Consider the following 16,603-nt stretch of genomic DNA (forward strand, 5'->3'; position numbering starts at 1 on the left):
TCTGGCTGCTGCCGCTCGCCGCTGTCCTCATCTTCTCCGCCTTCGCCGCCGTGGCCGTGACCAATGTTGGCCGGCTCCACGCCCTCAAAGAGGAGCGGCTGAAGGGCCTCGCCAAGGCGACCGAGGAGTCCATGGTGAGCACAGAGGCGGCAACCTGGAGGATGAGCTCAAGGATGTGGTCGAGCTGCGGCATGCCCAAGAGCGCCAGGGAGTCGTCGCCCGCTCGCACGCCCGCGACTTCGCGAAGCGACTCCTTTTTCAAGAACGCGCGCGTGGCGCACCACGCCCTCGCGCTGCGGCGCCGGGCCTCGGGCGGGGCGCGGGCCGGCGGCCTCACCAAGTCTCCCGACAGGGCGCGCGGCAGCAAGGCTCGTCGAGGCGGCGGCGCCTCCTCCTCCTCGGGCAGCGGGGCGGTCGACCTCCACGAGAGCGTCGCGGCGGAGCTCACGAGCAGCGGCGGCCTCTTCTCGTCGAAAGGGTCGGACACTGTGGTGTAGGAGAGAGCGAAACATGTGGGGCGAGACCTGACCAGGTCTCCAGCCGCGCTACGTCAGTAGGTCGTGGCGGGATCGTAGGACGCCTCGTGCTCGCTGCTCCTCTCTGTCTCTGAGTCTCACACTTTTTTGGCGATTCCGCGTCTTCTCTGGCCCCTGTGTCGCTCCCCGCATGTGCATTTCTGATACATAATCGACACGTTCTCGGTCAGACAGAGTACACGAGCTGTCTACGGGTCCATATGGTCAAGAGCCGTGCAGTATCCAGTAATGCTAATGGTGTACTCTACTCACTCCACTACTCTACACAGCTAACTGCGTGAAAACCGCCCACACTACTGCCCACACGGTCACACGGACACACGCGGGCACGGATTTGCGGCACGAGGCATTCCAGCTACTGCGTCGAGACGACGGTCAGCCCAAAACGACGCTGTCGTAGACCCATTCGAGCTTCTTTCCCGGGCCAAAGTCGTTCAGCCTGTTCAGCTGCTTCGAAGAGGCGGCCAACACTTTGCCACTACCATGCTCAACGAAAGAGTCGCATTCGTAGACTTTGCCGTCCACCATAACGCGCCACAAGTGCTCGTGTACTCCACCGCCCTCTTCGTCGAAGTAATCTTCGAGCCAAGACTCGCAAAGCGCCTCGATCAGCTCAAGTAGCGTCGCGCTCAGCGGCACGGTCACCTCGGGCCGAGGGCCGTCCGGCCTGCCGCGCCCTTGCTTCGTCACCGCGACCGTCGCTGTCGCAGGCATGATTGGAGCACTAGCAATGCCCTTTACGCTGTGCAAAACCGTGCGTGCACCGAGCGTGCGTCTTCGTTGCAAAGAATGAAGAAAATCGCGCCCCCTACTCCCCGGGGAGGGGCGGCGTGGCGATGCAATGCCGCCGCCCTCGCCCAAGGAGTCGGGCATGGGATCACCGTCGGTGATGGCGACAGAATCGGACAGAGAAGACGAGACGGTGGCGGAGCCGCGGCTGGGAAAGGCTAGGAGAGGAGGTCGGGCCCCGCGCCCGTCGGATAATCATCGGAAGGCGAACAAGAGGAAGGAATCAGAGGAGGGGGGGGCCTCCTCCGGAGTGAGGATGAGGACCCCGCGCGAAGGGGCCCTGCGCGTTGACGACGTGTGAGAGTGCGTGTCGTGTTCATGTCTGGTGTTCATTATAGCTCCGAGTAGAGGGGGCGGTCTGCTGCTAGGGGAAACCCGGTACGCGGGTCCAACCCTCGGAGACCCGTGTTTACTTTAAGGCCCTTTCCCTGCGAACGCGCACCCCCGGGGCTAGGGCTCTCTTGCCCGCAACCCGATCCCGATCATCCGGCCCGCTGGGTGCGCTTCTCAGCTCCCCGGCCCTGGATGTGAGGCTGCCGAATGCACTCCAAGTGCTCCAAGACAGCGGCTCGCTGGGAGTGCTTCTTAGCTCCCCGGCCCTGGATGTGAGGTTGATAACTGCACTCCAAGTGCTCCAAGGACACCACGGCGGGTGAATGCGCGGCAGCCCTCTGCGTCCTCTGGCTTCGCGAGCTCGCCCGCCGCCGCTCTGCTGAGGCCTGCTTGCGCGAGCAAAAGGCGGTCGCCGCGCTCGCCAGCCTGAACAACCGGAAGCGGACGCTCATCTCTCTACGTCACCGCGAGCGGGCATGACGTGCCTGTCCGCCCGGACGACGTGATGAAGGTACACCACACGAGTTGAAGGAAACCGTCGGACAGACTCCCGACGATCCTCCCTGTACTCGAAGAGAGATACCCGGGTATTTGCACTTTTCAGACACACTCACAAAATCAGACTGTTTCTTGCCTGTGGGAGGCCTTCGTCTTCGCGCTCCCGGGCCCGACTGCCACCCACTCTGCTCTCTGGCATCGGTAGCGTCACGAGATGACTTCAGGCGGTGTGGCCCGCCCCCGCGTCGATGGTGACCAGCGCGTCGGTGTCCGTCTCGTTGGTGTCCGTCTCGTTGGTGTCCGTCTCGTTGGTGGTTGCGAGGGTCGCCTCGGCCGTCTCGGTCATGGCGGTCACAGCTTCGGGGTTGGCCGGAGGAGCGATGAGGGCGGCGAGCTTTTCGAGAGCCGCCCGTGACGACGCGGTGTTCTTCGAGAGGCGTGCCGTGGATGGTGACGTCGGAGAGGAGGGAGCGCGCCTTCACGGCTAGCGAGAGCGCGCGCTCGATGGTCGCGGAGAGGTCGGGCGTCTCAAAACCCGAGGGTTGCGAGAGCGAGGAGATGAGGAGCTCGACCGAGGACTGGAGGTCGGCCGAGAGTGCCGTGGCCTTGACGCGCACCTTCTCAAGGCCCTGCTCGGCCGCGTCCTTGGCAAGCGCGGGCAGGCTCTCGGTGACGAGCTGGCGCGTGTCCTCGGCAAACGCGTCGGACTGGATGTACTCGCGGTACTCGGCCACCTTGTCGTACTGAAGCAGGGAGATGGCGGTCGCCTTGAGCGCAGCCGCTGTCTCGGTCGGATGCTCGCGCGCCTCCTGGAGTGCCTCAAGAGCGCGGCACAGCCGCTTGTCGGCGAGAATTGCCTCCTTCTTCTCGACGAGTGACGCCTTCTTGTCGGCCACCTTGGTCAGGAACGGCGCGGCGCGGGCCTTGGCGGGCGCGAAGATCTTCTCCGCCGCCATCTCCTTGACGGGCGCGATGAGCTTCTCGGTCGCGAGGTCCTTTCCCTCAGCGATCACAGCTCCGAGCGCCCCTCGGCGCTGCGGGCAAGCGCCACCCTGGCGGCCACGGCCTCCTTGGCGTCTGCGACGAGCGGCGCATAGTCGTGGTACTTCTCGGAGAGGATTGGGTAGTAGAGCGCAGCCTCCTTGATCAGGTCAGCCGTCTCACCGTCCTTCCCCGGGCCAGTGCATGTGCATGTGCATGTGTGTGTGTGTGTGTGTGTGTGTGTGTGTGTGTGCATGTGTATGTGTGTGTGTGTGTGTGTGTGTGTGTGTGTGTGTGTGTGTGTGTGTGTGTGTGTGTGTGTGTGTGTGCGGGGGGGGGGGGTTCACGTCACTGCATCCTCTGCCGGTTCCTCCCGTCGCCTCTTTGTTCGAATGCTTGTCAGTTCCTCCTTCACGAAGAAGTCCTCCCATGTACGGCTTTGGGAGCCAGCGTCCTCTGCCCCTGCTGTGTTGCATACCTTTGCTTCATCGAACGGCGAACGCCAACCACGGGGGGCGTGCCGAGATGGTCTGATTGATAGCGGGAGGACGAGCTTGAATGTATGTGTAGGATGCTTGAAAAATTGTTTTATAAAAATAAGTCAACGCGCAGTCAACGTGCCAACTCGTGTGCTTCAGTCTGCCTTGACATCTGACCCATCCGGCCCTCCAAACCTCGGCAGCTTGCGTGCGTATGAGCTTGGCCCTCCCGTCGAAAGCAGCCGGAGCAGCGCCACCTCTGCCCACGTGACCTTTCGTGTCCTCCCGATTGAGCCCGCCGACATAGCGTTTGTGCCTTTGCCGAGAGCATAAACCTCGGCGCGGGCGTGTTTATCCGAGACCTTTGTAAACTCTCGCATGCGAAAGCCGTCACCCATGATGCGCGGATCTCCGAGCTGCTGGTCATCGTTCCGTCGCATCCCAAAGAGGCGCATCAGCTTGAGGATGCGCGCGGCGCCTGACAGAGATGTGATGAAGAGCTCGGAGTAGCGGCTCAGCTTGAGCAGGTCTGGTTGCGGCTGCTGCTCAAAGGACGCACATGCATCGCCGACAAACCTCCGGAAGCCGCCGCGCAGGACCAAGTCGTCCTCCATGCTCAGTTGGTACGGAATCTTGTTTTGCACCTGATAGCTCAAGACGCGGTACTTGGTCAAGAACGTTGCCACCTTGCCCCACCTTCTTCCGGGGCCGTTGCTCATTCTGTGGAATGGAATACCATAGTCAAGCAGCGCCTCGATAGTCTCGGTGTGGTTGTAGCCATCGACTGCCCTCACGACTCTTGTTGGTACAACCTTGCTGTAGTTCTGCCAGAAATTCTGCTTCCCGGCATGGGCTAGCGCAGCCACCACGAAACTCACCGTGCGGTTGCACGTTCCGACTGGAGGAGGCGGGTTCGCGAGAGGCAGCAGCTCTGCTGCAATCGGCGGCCCATCCTGCCACGCCGTCGTCTTAGCTTCGGCACGCGCGTGCCGCCTTGTTGCATTCCTCGCCAACTCGCGCATTCCTCAGCTCTCGCCCTCGGTGCTCGGAGCAAGTTTCGCCTTGATCTCACACGGGTAAAAATACCAAAATCCAGATGTCGCGTAGTATGGTATTGCGTGCGTCCTCCCTTGGGTTGATTTTATAGCCCCCCGCTACCCAGTCGCAGTCGTGCGACGTAGCGGGGGGCCACGACTACGTTTACGAAAACATAAGTAGTCCCGCGAGGTGTGAATTGGCCGCCCCAGTAGCCCCCTTTCCAGCGAAGTTGGTTTTTCGGCGCGTCCCCAGAGCGTCCAAACTTGTTTGGGCGCGAACCGTATCTCGCAACGAATCTCGCCGGCCTCACCGGCTTTCGTCGCCCATGCTCGGTCTCGACTTGAGTGCCGCTCGACTGGCCGATGAAGAGCGACCCGTACGACGCGCACTTGTCGCCCTCCCTCCTCGCCACATGACGGCCGCCCACCGACACCGACAGTCGCGCTCCGCACGCCTTCGAGGTCAGCTGCGGCCGAGCGACGACCGGCTCGTCTTCTCCGATCGCTGGGCGCGGTCACTCTCCGGCCCATCACCCGCCTGCCGATCATCTGTCCGCCTCGCCGCGCGCGGGCCGCTCGCCTGCTCGCCACCGCCGCCGCGTTTCCCCGCGCCGCCACGCTTCCCTGTGCACCTGACCGCGCTCGAGCCGCCGCGTTTCCCCGCGCCGCCACGCTTCCCTGTGCACCTGACCGCGCTCGAGCTGCGCACAGACGGCGCGCTCTGGCAGACAGAGCAGCGGCCGCCTAGGTGGTCGCTGCTCCGCCCCGTCCGAATCCGTCCGCCCGCGCGTGCCGCTGCCGCCGCCGCCGCCACCACCGCGCCGCGCTTCCCCGCGCCGCCACGCTTCGCTGCACCTGACCGCGCTCGAGCTGCGCAGGCAGACGGCGCGCTCTGGCAGACAGAGCAGCGGCCGCCTGGGCGGCTGCTGCTCCGCCCCGTCCGAATCCGTCCGCCCGCGCGTGCTGCTGCCGCCGCCGCCGCCGCTCCACCCGGTTGCCGTGTGTCGTGAGAGTTTGCTTTGTGCATGTGTATGTCGTAATGTGTGTGGACTTATGTCACACTTGAGCCTCTATGTATGATTAGTAGACCGGTACTCGGGTTTGGATGGTAGCGGGGGGCCCCGCCGGAGGCTGGTTACTGATCGACGAAGCTTGAATGCTCGCCTTGCCGCTGTGTTGCTCGCCCTCGCTCTGAGGGATGGGAGGACGGCACACCGCCACCACACAGGGATTCGTCTTGTCCTTGCGCCTGCGGAAACGTTCAGCAGACAGCACTCCCTAGAGCTTGCCCCCTCCACACCCTCTACATACTACACTGTTCTTCTCTTGTTCATTTGCTCCGGTTTGCTCTCTGATGCCCAATGCGTGCACTCGTCCCTCTCTGTGTATGTGTGGGTTCGTGTGTGCGGGGGCCCTCCTTGTCTCTGCCTACCTACCGTCGATCGACGCGGGCCTCGCCACTCGATCGTCCACCTTCCCCTCGCCGCTCGCCGCCGCCGCTCTCGGTGGCGGCAGCGGCCGGAGGCAGAGCGCGTGCAGAGACCGTTATTATGGCGCGAGTCAGGAAGATCAGCGATCGATAGGGCGAGGGACGGGAAGAAGGGAAACCTGTGTTTGAAGGGATTAAATTCTTTTTCGCACAACACTGGGCACGCCCAGTGTTGTGCCGTTCTAAAATTCTTTTTCGCTGTGCGCTCGACGCATGCACACACATACATGCAGCCTCCACCACCACCGTGGCACAGCCTCCAGGAGCTCATCTTCGACCCGTCCGCCTTCAAGGCAACGACGGTGCGCGTCTCTGGCACGGTCGTCATGCTCGACGGAACTCTTGGCCGCCTCGACCTCGCTGACCGTGGTGCAAAGCTTATTGTTCGTGTCGACCCGGCACGCCTGGCCGGCTCCTCCCTGGATTTGCATGGGCGGGCGGAGGTCGTGGGGATCGTGAAGAAGGAGCAGCGACGCACCTTCCTCGACGCCTCGGAGGTTCGCCCTCTGGCCGCAGCGGCGGACGAGGCTTCTGGGTCTGACTCGTCCGAGGAGGAGGCAGACGAGGTGACTCGCGAGGTGTGGCGCCGGGTTGAGGTCGTGTTGCGAGAGCACTGCCTCTCGGCGCTCGCAATGGCGGCGTCGAGAAAGCGCGCCGGGCGGCCCGCGGCCCGGCCCGCTGCGGTGAGCCCATGTGCTTTACGCCCATCTCTGTGTGTCAGGTGGGTGCGTGAGATGGCCGACCCCTCCAACGACACGCTTGCGCGGCTGCGCTCGTGGATGCTGCTCCGCATCAACGGCAGGGAGAGGCCGGTGTCGCCTCCCTCGCCATGGCAGTCAGGCTGCCCCGAGCTGCTGACGGGATTGCGGGCGCGGCCGGTGTGGGAGACTGCGGAGCTGCCTTGGCTCCGACCCTTCGAGGAGAGAGCGGGCGAGATTCGCGCAGAGCTGCTCGCCCTCCGTTCGTGCCGTGGTTGCCGCTCGAAACGGTCGGGCTGGCGGCCGTGAGCCGTGCATTCTCACCCACACCACTACGTCACAGGCTTCCAGCCGCTCAAGATCCCCAACTGGGCCTCGTCGGGCAAGGTCGCGTCGCCCGACGGGGCCGGCTCACTCTCGCACGACGCGGGCGAGTGGAACGTGTTTTACCTCTCGCTGCACGAGCTGCCCTTCGCAGACAACCGCGCGCGCTGCCCCGTCACCGTCTCGCTCCTCGCAGCGCTGCCGCGGCCGTACGACCACGCTTTCTTCTCGGCGCTCACGCCCGGCACGCACGTCGTCAAGCACCACGGCCCCACAAACAAGAAGCTGCGCGTGCACCTGCCCCTCGTTGGAGTGGAAGGCGCCGCGTCGCGTCGCGATCCGACGCCAATCGGCGGCGCCTCTCGACACCGCGACGCGTTTCACGGATGTAGGCTCCCGGCTTCGCGTCGCCGACCGCACGTACGAGTGCGTGGAGGGGCGGTGCTTTGCCTTCGACGACTCCTTCGAGCACGAGGCGTGGCACGACGGCGACCGCACGCGCATCGTGCTCGTCTTCGACGTCTGGCACCCCGATTTGCACGACCGCGAAGTGCAGTTCCTCTCGCTGCTGCAGCGCTCGCGCCTGCGTGCAGAGATGAAGCGCGCGGAGGCGGCGGCCGAGCGCGCCGCGCGAGGGTGCGCGGTTGCGAACGCCTCGCTCGTGGCGAGGGAAGGGGGCGGGCGCGAGGAGGAAAGCGCGCCGTTGGCGCGGGGCGACAACTTTTTTCAGCTGCTGCGCGACGCGAAGAACGCCTTGCCTGACAACGAGTGGTGGGTGTGAGTCGTGACAGCCATGCTCACCCAGGCGCCATTTCAGGCGCTGGTCGGAACGCGCTCGACCGAGTGCGTGCTCGACAGACTTTGTGGGGACCCGTTGTCAGGCAAGGCGCGGCGCGGAGATCCTATCCTTTAAAGAGTCGCTCTAGTTGGGAATTTTCCCCGCGACCCGCGTCGGTACTCGGTTAGCGGCCTCTGGGCCGGCGCGGGGCCCCCCGGAGGCACCGTGCGCCGCGCCGCAGTGCGGAAACGGGGCTCCGGCTCCGCTAGTCTCAGCTAGCACCGACTTATCGATTAAGTACGGTTAAGTAGAGGGCAGATTTGGAAAGATCTCGAGGAGTACATACAGATAGACCCTCCAACCATCAGAAAACTCCGACCTGATCGGTCGTACTGACCGCCGACAGGTCACTCCAGACAGCAGACAGGCCGCGACGTCTGCACGCGGCCGGCCGGGCGAGAGGCTTGACACGATCCGACCCTGCGACCCTGACGCTGCTGCTCTAGCTATCAGCCATGCACTGCTGACTGCTGCCACAATGTGCGACCTGTGCTGGCCCACTTGGCGGCCTTCCCGGTCAGTGGTGAGGCGCAGTTCAGAGCTGTCGATGGCGCGATGCCGCACTGGTCCCACATTGGTGACACGATACCACCAAGTTTGCCGGTCCAAGAGAGAGGCACCGGCGCTGTCCTGAGAAGGTGCGTGGTCCCTCTTGACTGCCCATGCGCGCGAGGCTGTGTAGGCATAGCCTCGAGAGTGCCAGCAGCCAATCCGAGGTGACGCGCATTGCGTCAGAAGCGTGCACACGATGGAAGGACACCTTCCTACTGGCCGTACGATCAGGTCGTCACCGAATGCTTGATACTAAGGCCGCGAGCTATGCAGGTGATCAATTGTGCATCATGGCACGGTCAGCTGCGCCGACAGGCTGTCGCAAGGCGTGATAGCATGGCCGCAAGTACGCCGAATTCCCATGAAAACAAGTAAAAAAACGCCAAAAAAGAAAAACAATCCGAAAAAATCGGCGCCTGCGGCGGGCCATGGGACCCCATCTCCCCCCCGCATGGACACCCTCTGGGGCCCCCGCGCCGGCCCAGAGTTAGCGGCGCGCGAAGAGAGCAGACAGCAGAGCGGATCTCCGAGACTCGCCAGGCTGTCATCAGATAGAGCTTGATAGGACGGCGCGACCCGGGGCGCGCCCTCTTTTCGGCTGCCCCCTGGTTCTAAGCGGGACGCGGTGGTCTGCAACTCTGTCTGCACACTTTTTGGGGCTGCGGCTTTGCCGGGGAGTAATACACATCTCAATAGTCAGCCCCGGGAGTTGAGGGAGACACCGCGATGGCCGGTGAGCGGGGCGGCGGAGAACTCTCATAACATTCATGACTCAGCTACCCCCCCCCCCCCCCCCCTCCCTCGCATGTGCCGAGGGCCTCGGCCCTGGCAGCGGCCGGCGCTCACTTCTTGGCCTTGCCGCCGCCCTTTTTGGCAATCGTCTTCTTGGGCGCGCCGCCCTTGGCCGCGGCGCCGCCCGCCGCATCGGACGGACCGCTTGCCGCGCCCTGCACCGGCTTCCACTCGGGCAGCGCGTCGGTGATGGCGCTGTCGGTCGCGGCGAGTAGGAGGGTGTGGGCGAGGCCGCACGCCACCTGCGCGACGTGTGCACCCTCGAGCAAATCGACCTTCTTCGGGCGCGCCGACGACTTTGGGCCGAGCTCGCCATACCCCAGCTCGCCGCACGAGCAGGCCGGGCCCCACGAGATGACCGAGCTGTCGGCGCCCACGACGGTGTGGACGGAACCGCACGCGAGAGCCTGCACCTTCCAGCCGCTAAGGTCCTGCTCGACGGTGGGGCTCATCCAGCAGTTTTGCGAGGCCGACTTGACCCTCCCCCACATGTAGAGCGAGGAGCTGCTCGCGCACACCACGCCCGAGTGGAGGACGGCGTGGCCCGTCGCGGCGGTGAAGGCGGAGCCGCAAACCACGCGCGTCGCGCGCAGCCCGGGCAACTCGGCCGGCGTCCACGCGTCCTTCTGGTCCTTGTGGCCAAGCCTAGGCGGGCGGGCAGAGCGTGGGGCCTCAGGGGCAAGGGAAGAGAGCCTCGCCGCCCCACCGCGCCCCTCGCGCGCGCCTGCCGTACCCGCCGCACCCCCAGGTGAAGCAGCGTCCCTCCTCGTCCACCGCAGCGGAGTGCTGCGGCCCGCAAGCGGCGTGGACCATCTTTCGCCCCGCCAGCTTTGGCACCTTGAGCGGAGCCGCCTCGGTCGCGTACGCCAGCTTGATCGACGAGTCCGACTTGTTGTACTGCCCGTCCGTCCCGTTGCCCAGCACGCCGCACTCGGACGAGCCGAACGCCCACAGGGTGCCCTCGCGGTCTATGACCAGGTTGTGGGCGCCGCCCGCCGCCACGTACGCCGCGCCGGCGGCCAGGCCCGGCACGGCGACGGGCGTCGCCTCCATCTCGCGCCTCTTGTCAGCCGACGGTCCGACGCAGCCCTCCTTGGAGGAGCCACTCGCGAAGAGGTCGCCCTCCGCGCCGAGCCAGAGGGTGTGGTGCTTCCCGGTCGCCGCGGCGGAGAGGGGCGTGCCCTGCAGCGCGGTCACCTCGGTCGGGCCGGCGCGCGTGAGCGTGTCGCCCAGCCCGAGCTGGCCGCACTGGTTGCGGCCCCAGGCATAGGCGGCTCCGCTGGCGGAGAGGGCGATGCAGTGGGAGGAGCAGGAGGAGGTCGCGACGAAGGCCACCTTGACGCCGGGCAGCACCAGCCGGCACGGCCCCATCAGGTTGGGCGCCGACTTGGTGTGCGCCTCCTTGCCCTTGCCGAGGTTGTCCCAGTTGGTGCCTGCGCCGCACACGCAGGGGACGGAATAGCTGTCACTGAGCAGACCGCGGAGAGGGCAGGAGCGCACCGCCAAAGACGACCAGGGTGGTGTCGTCGGGGATCGAGAGGGCCGGGGCGGAGACTTTGAAGGGCGGCGCGTCGGACGACTGCGACTGCTGGGCGAGCATCTTGCGGTACATCTCTTGGGCGTTCATCAGCCTTGGCTTGCCGCTCTTGCTTTGCCGCGTTGATGCAAACAAAAAGAATTACATCAGTGCTTCGACCGCCAGTGGATGTGGGAGTCCACCGCGCACCGCGCTGCGAGCCTGTCGTGTCCCTTGTCAGGAGCAGGAGAGCCCCACCTGTCCCCCTGATCGTCCTTCCAAAATCCTGCTCGTGCAGGTGGGGACCTTGTCCTCGTCCCACCCATCCCTCGTTTGGCGTGTCTGTTTTCTTTCTTTCTTTTAAGAGGACCGCCGCAAGCGGCGTGGCGTGGAGGTTGTGCATCCCTCCGGGGGCCCCTCTGCGCCGGGGAGGCGTTGTTGGAGGCTAGGACGCAAGCGTCCGTCGCCTTTTTCAAACTCGGGGCCCACTCCGCTACGCTCCGACCCGAATTTGGAGGGCCTATAAGGTGTTGCTGCGCAAAAGGGGTCGGACACCGGGCGCAGCTCATGCTAAGAGCTAGAAGAGGAGATAGAGAGAACAACCACCCTGTCCCGTTATTGCGTATACCAACACCACAAAACGCTCTCTCTCTCCTGTCCTCACTCAGGGGGGTCACAACTACCAAGTCCCTCGACTAGCTGCCACAGGGCGCAGCTGCCACAGGGCGCAGCTGGAGACGCTCCCCCTCAATCGGCATCCACCCCCACCCGCTCCAGCCCCACTTCTGCTGCCGAGAGAGCTGAATCGAAGCAAGCGAGCCATTGCATCTTGGCGTGCTCCTGGAGCGCGGCTTTCTGCGGCCACGAGCACGGCGGAGTCGGCGTCGTAGCGCGCATCGTTCCCGCTCATCGCCCATTCCTCCCACGTGACGTGTGTCGGCCGCGATTCGATGTCGCCACCTTCATCGCCAACGAGGACTCCCTCGACTGCAGGGGGGCTCCGGCGCGGGGAGGGACTCCGCCTGCTGCGCTGGCCGACTGCGCCCTCCTCCTCCATGGGCTCGATCCGATTCCGCAGCGGCGGTGCTGCGCGGGAGGCGGCCGCGGGCACGCTGGGCTCCATCAGCGGCTTTCCCCTCAGGTACTCGAGTACTCATAGCGCGAAAGCACGGATTTGGCGGATCTTGGCTTCAATTTTACGAATGTCAACACAAATTGGCACCAGCTGAAGGCTTGCCCCCGTCCACGGCCCAGATCACGCAGTTCGTGCACGGCATTCGGATTTTGCTATTTGTTCGTGTGGGGGTATATTGCAGATTTGTCAATGGTACCGCGTCTGCGACGCGGGCGCCTTGCGGGCAGAGCCCTTAGGACACCCTTTTATCTTGCGCGGTCAAAAATAGAGCGGAGGCCTCTACCGAACCTTTCGGACCTTAAGACAGCATTGTAGATCCCTGGGCGAGGGTGGTGGCGTCCCCGTCGGGAAAGAATTTCCTCGCGGCTTACGGCCGCTCGCGTAGAGCCCCTCAGATGATTGGGGAGAGAGAGATGTTAGAAAACCAACAAGAAATCACGCCTGCCACAGTGATTTGGGCTCGCTCGGCAGCTTGTCAGCCCTCAGCCGAAGCTGGGGCCGGTCCCGTAGCCGAGAGAGCCCGCGCCGATGAGTTCGACGCAGTCGGGGGGGCCTGCGGAGAGACCAGCGAGGTGGCGATCGCTGTACTTCATGGCGCCCTCAAAGACAAAGTGGGGAGCACTTGGAGTGGGGCTGGCTGACTCGCCAGAGGTCGATACTCTGGACGACCCATAGGATGCCACGAATGCCTGAAGGGTGAAGGAGAGGGAGGCGAGGCCAGAGGGAGAGGCAGGCTCAGCTGCTCTCGGGTGATCTCACTTTGGTGGCTGAAGGACCCGATGGTCCTGTCACATTCGTGTTCCGAGTCGTGGGGGTAGAAGAATTCGAGGTAGAATCGAGTCAGCACATCCTTGTAGTACAGCGGACCGCCAGGCTCGCCAGCAGCATCCGCAGGGAGGCAGCATATGAGGCACCAGTCTTCTGGAGAGCTCAACAGCTGCGGCCGCGATGGTAGAGTCGGCCGCGAGCGAGCAGCTTTTGGCTGCGGGATCGAATCGCGGAAGGCCCATGCCCTCGCGGAGCGACGCGGGTCGCGCGGCGCGCGCGTGTGCGAATGCGACAACAGACGACAGACGACCGTGGACCGACGCCTGAGCTCTGTACGACTGAACGACCGTCGCCGCAATCGCCACCGCCGCCATTTTTGACGAGCAGCGCGAGCGCACTCGTCGGCGGCGAGCCGTCGCGGGCCGGGCCGAGCCCGGCCTCGACCGGCCGCGCCGCCGCAGCAGGCCGGGAGGCCCGAATGGCGGCCGACCAGCTGAGGATCCTTTCTTCTCCCCCTTTTTTGCTCCCTCTCTTCTTGATGATTGGTCAGATGAATAGTGCCACCCGGAGCGAGGGATCTGGAGGGGAGCACAAATAGGAGGCCCAGACTTGCCCTCGTGCCGCCGAGTGCGCGTATCCTATGTGACTTGTGAGAGAGATCCCCTGTGCCCTTGTGCCCAGCGCCCTCTCCGCGCCGCGCCCCACCCCCTCGCTTTTCCTTCTGCCCTTGGGGGCTTCTAAAAGAAACAACAGAAAGTAGGCGGGGCAAATCTCGGCGCCTCCGGGGTTCGGTACACACACACACACGGCGCCCCCTCCGCCGCGTGTGTGCAATGTGCAAGGTCCTCGACCTCGAGGCGAGGTACCACAAGGTCGAGGCTCCCGCTGCGGCCACTCACGAGCTGCTCCACTTTCTCCTCGGCATGGGACTCGGCTGGATCTCGGTGCAACCCACACCCGCACCCGCGCGGCCCACACCTGCACTTCTCAGCTCTGCCCTGCTGCCCCCGCTCCGCCCGGCACAGCATCGTCACCTCTGGTGAGCCCTGGAGCGTCTCTCATTCTTCGCGCTCCTTTCGCCCTCACCATCCTCGCTCTCTCCAGGTTCCGGCCCTCTCGGTCGAGGCGGCGCAGCTGCAGCTCGAGCAGCCCGAGGGGCTGCAGATAACTGCGCTCACCGGCGCGGTTGGCACCGTCGGCAGCTCCATCGTTGTTCCTGCCTTTTTGGCCCTGCAGGCAAGCGCAGCACCGCACTTCCGCTCTGTTGCGGCCACCTCAGCTGCCACCGTTGCACACATGGCCCACCACCACGACACCGCAACAGCCCACCTTCTCACCAACGTCGCCGCGGATCACTTCACCATCGCCGATGTCGCAGCGCCGCCGATGACCCCCCCCCCCCCCCCCCCCCTGGTCCATGTGCATCAGTCCTGCGCGGCGACAGAGATTGACCTATGGGTCCGCATTGCGCTGGCTGCACACCTGTTGGCAACGCTGTTGGGCGCCTCGTTGAGCCACGCGACGGTGGGCGGAGCCTCTGTCGTGCTCTATCTCATCGCGTTCCTCGGTTCCCTCGCGGCCAACCTGCAGCGCCTCGCCGCGATGCCGTGGGTGATGCAGCACGGATCGCATGCCAGCGTCTCGTGGCTCCTCGCGGGCGGGCTCGCCGCTCTCCGAGACGTGGTTGCCCGAGTTGAGCTGAGGCCCTCTCCGCAGGCGGAAACTTCACGGCGCTGGTGTGTGCGCTGCTCGGCGTGTGGCAGCAGCCTGGTGGTGAGGCTCGCATCAGCGTTGGGGGCTACTTCGGCCTTCTCGCCCTCGTCGTCCTTGCCGCAGCCGCCTCGTACATCCTCCTGCGCCGGCGCCGGTCGGCTGCGGCAGCCTTGGACCTGAGTCCGACCTCGCTGATGAAGAGGAGCCCCTCTTCGGTGATGGCCGAGCAACCTGGCGGCGACGGGGGGGGCGGCGCCTCTGGCGGCGGCAGCGCGAGCCTCTCCCTATGGCCGCTGCCGCGCTTTGCGACCCACGCCGAGGTCGCGCTCTGCACGGCGACGAACGCACTCGTGCAGACCCTCTGCTGGGTGAAACCATTGGCCCCAGTCCCCAGAGGCGAGGTGCGGTTCTCACAGCCCCCGACCCCCCTTTCCCAGGTAATGATTGGCTTCTTTGTGCCGTTTGCCGCGAACCACGCGGCGGGCGGGGTCCGCGAGGGAAGCGTCCTGCTCGGCTATACCGCCGAGATGAGCACGGTCGCCGTCTTTGTCGGCTCCGTCTGCTCGGCCTACCTTCCGAACGCGGCACTGCATTGCTGGGCGACCATGGCGGCGATGCTGGCGTGTTTCTTTGCCGTCGCTGCGCTCGCTTTCGGCGCCCACTTGCCGGCGCCCTGCCCGCTGCTGCAGTGCGTCTGCACAACGGCGCGGTTCACGACGGGTTTCCCCTTTGATGACCCCGCGAATCACCCGAGATTTCCTTGTCGGTGAGGCGCGATTTATCGATGGGCTTGTCACGCCGCTGTTGTATCGGCGGGCGGGCGAGGCCTTTGACGGCGGCGAGAAGCAAGCGGTGACGCAGTGGCAAGGGTCGGCTGCGTCGCTTCGCACGGGTCCGGTTTGACCACATGCCTTACAGGTCTCGGCTTGTGAGCAGGTGCTGCTCCATCGTCTTCACCGCCACCCTCACTTGGGCTGCAGTCGCGGTGGTCAAAAGCGGCGCCATGGGGTCGTAGGGGGACAAACGCCGCTGGTGTGTGTGTGTGTCGTGTGTGTGTGTGTGTGTGTGTGTGTGTGTGTGTGTGTGTGTGTGTGTGTGTGTGTGTGTGTGTGTGTGTGTGTGTGTGTGTGTGTGTGTGTGTGTGTGTGTGTGTGTGTGTGTGTGTGTGTGTGTGTGTGAAGAAAGAAAGAAAGAATTTTACAACAAAACTCCCTCGCACAAGAAGCAAGAACAATTTTGACCGCGCAAGATATAAAGGGAGTCCTAAGGGCTCTGCTCGCAAGGCCGCCCGCGTCGCAGACGCGGTACCATTGACAAATCTGCAATATACCCCCACACGAGCAAATAGCCAAAATCCGAATACCGTGCACGAACTGGGCGATGTCGGCCGAAGAAAGAAAACAGACACGCCAAACGAGGGATGGGACGAGGACAGGGTCCCCACCTGTGTTAGTGCCAGTGCGCGCCAGTCCCGAAAGAAAGAAAGAAAACAGACAACCCAAACGAGGGATGGGGGAGGAGAGGACAGGGTCCACACCTGCACGAGCAGGATTTTGGAAGGACGATCAGGGGGACAGGTGGGGCTCTCCTGCTCCTGACAAGGGACACGACAGGCTCGCAGCGCGGTGCGCGGTGTCGGCCGTGCAAGCCTTCAGCTGGTGCCAAGACTTTTACGGGAGCACTGCAACAACAACCAAACGCGGGGGTCTATATTGCAACACATATGGAGAGCTTCCTGCGTGACCTCGGGGAGGCGCGCGACGCCTGCAACAAGCTTCCTTTTGACGATGCGCTGCGCTACAAGATAGCTGCCGAATTGGATCGCATCGAGGCTGCTCCGCCTCTCGAGCGCATGTTGGTGACGAAGCCGCTGATCGAGGGATGGAGGACATTGGTCAGTCGGCAGAAGGATCCGTCCATCAAGACGCGTCGTCAGGCTGCGCTCACCGCCATGCTGCGCGTCGTCGACCGCCTCCCCGCTCGGGGGCCAAGCCAAGGTGCTGCGTACCCGAGTAGCCTTACCGTAGGAACCTTTCATGCTCCAGGGTGACGCAGCCAGCCCCATCCGCCTCCCTTGCACAGACTCTTCCCGCTTGACTGAAGAAACGAGAGGGGTGAGGAACCA

The 16,603-nt window shown here is 64.4% G+C and overlaps 6 protein-coding genes across 6 annotated transcripts in view; 3 read left to right on the forward strand and 3 right to left on the reverse strand.

Moving 5' to 3' along the window:
• EMIHUDRAFT_433136 (hypothetical protein) overlaps positions 1-698 on the forward strand; it is a gene marked incomplete at its 5' end in the record, with an annotated part of 1,056 nt that extends 358 nt beyond the window's left edge. The window contains one exon of the mRNA XM_005757699.1: positions 1-698. This exon is cut by the window's left edge and continues 358 nt beyond it. Within this exon, the coding sequence (XP_005757756.1) occupies positions 1-610 (610 nt within the window).
• A 1,660-nt stretch (positions 699-2,358) lies between these two features.
• EMIHUDRAFT_433137 (hypothetical protein) lies at positions 2,359-3,324 on the reverse strand (the record flags this gene model as incomplete). The annotated part of the gene is made up of 2 exons (XM_005757700.1): positions 3,220-3,324; positions 2,359-3,190 (listed from the first exon to the last, which is right to left on the reverse strand). A coding segment is annotated over exon 2 (753 nt), but the record flags the coding sequence as incomplete, so codon positions are not given.
• Positions 3,325-6,576: 3,252 nt separating this feature from the next.
• Positions 6,577-7,945, forward strand: EMIHUDRAFT_426226 (hypothetical protein; the record flags this gene model as incomplete). Its single annotated transcript, XM_005757701.1, has 4 exons — positions 6,577-6,791; positions 6,864-7,114; positions 7,184-7,483; positions 7,557-7,945. Exons 1-4 carry the CDS (start codon positions 6,775-6,777, stop codon positions 7,943-7,945), a joined length of 957 nt encoding a protein of 318 aa, XP_005757758.1. The 5' UTR covers positions 6,577-6,774.
• Positions 7,946-9,396: 1,451 nt separating this feature from the next.
• EMIHUDRAFT_198992 (hypothetical protein) lies at positions 9,397-10,973 on the reverse strand (the record flags this gene model as incomplete). Its single annotated transcript, XM_005757702.1, has 4 exons — positions 9,397-9,420; positions 9,508-9,991; positions 10,089-10,779; positions 10,847-10,973. The coding sequence occupies 4 exons, from the start codon at positions 10,971-10,973 to the stop codon at positions 9,397-9,399; spliced, it is 1,326 nt and encodes a 441-aa protein (XP_005757759.1).
• A 1,506-nt stretch (positions 10,974-12,479) lies between these two features.
• On the reverse strand, positions 12,480-13,202 carry EMIHUDRAFT_351039 (hypothetical protein; the record flags this gene model as incomplete). Its single annotated transcript, XM_005757703.1, has 3 exons — positions 12,480-12,751; positions 12,790-12,871; positions 12,912-13,202. Coding segments are annotated over 3 exons (645 nt in total), but the record flags the coding sequence as incomplete, so codon positions are not given.
• Positions 13,203-13,598: 396 nt separating this feature from the next.
• On the forward strand, positions 13,599-15,493 carry EMIHUDRAFT_198995 (hypothetical protein; the record flags this gene model as incomplete). Its single annotated transcript, XM_005757704.1, has 7 exons — positions 13,599-13,709; positions 13,870-14,136; positions 14,212-14,376; positions 14,469-14,846; positions 14,916-15,170; positions 15,250-15,347; positions 15,415-15,493. The coding sequence occupies 7 exons, from the start codon at positions 13,599-13,601 to the stop codon at positions 15,491-15,493; spliced, it is 1,353 nt and encodes a 450-aa protein (XP_005757761.1).
• Between the last annotated feature and the right edge of the window lie 1,110 nt (positions 15,494-16,603).

The sequence above is a fragment of the Emiliania huxleyi genome, assembly GCF_000372725.1.
Source record: "Emiliania huxleyi CCMP1516 unplaced genomic scaffold EMIHUscaffold_9, whole genome shotgun sequence".
NCBI lineage: Eukaryota > Haptophyta > Isochrysidales > Noelaerhabdaceae > Emiliania > Emiliania huxleyi.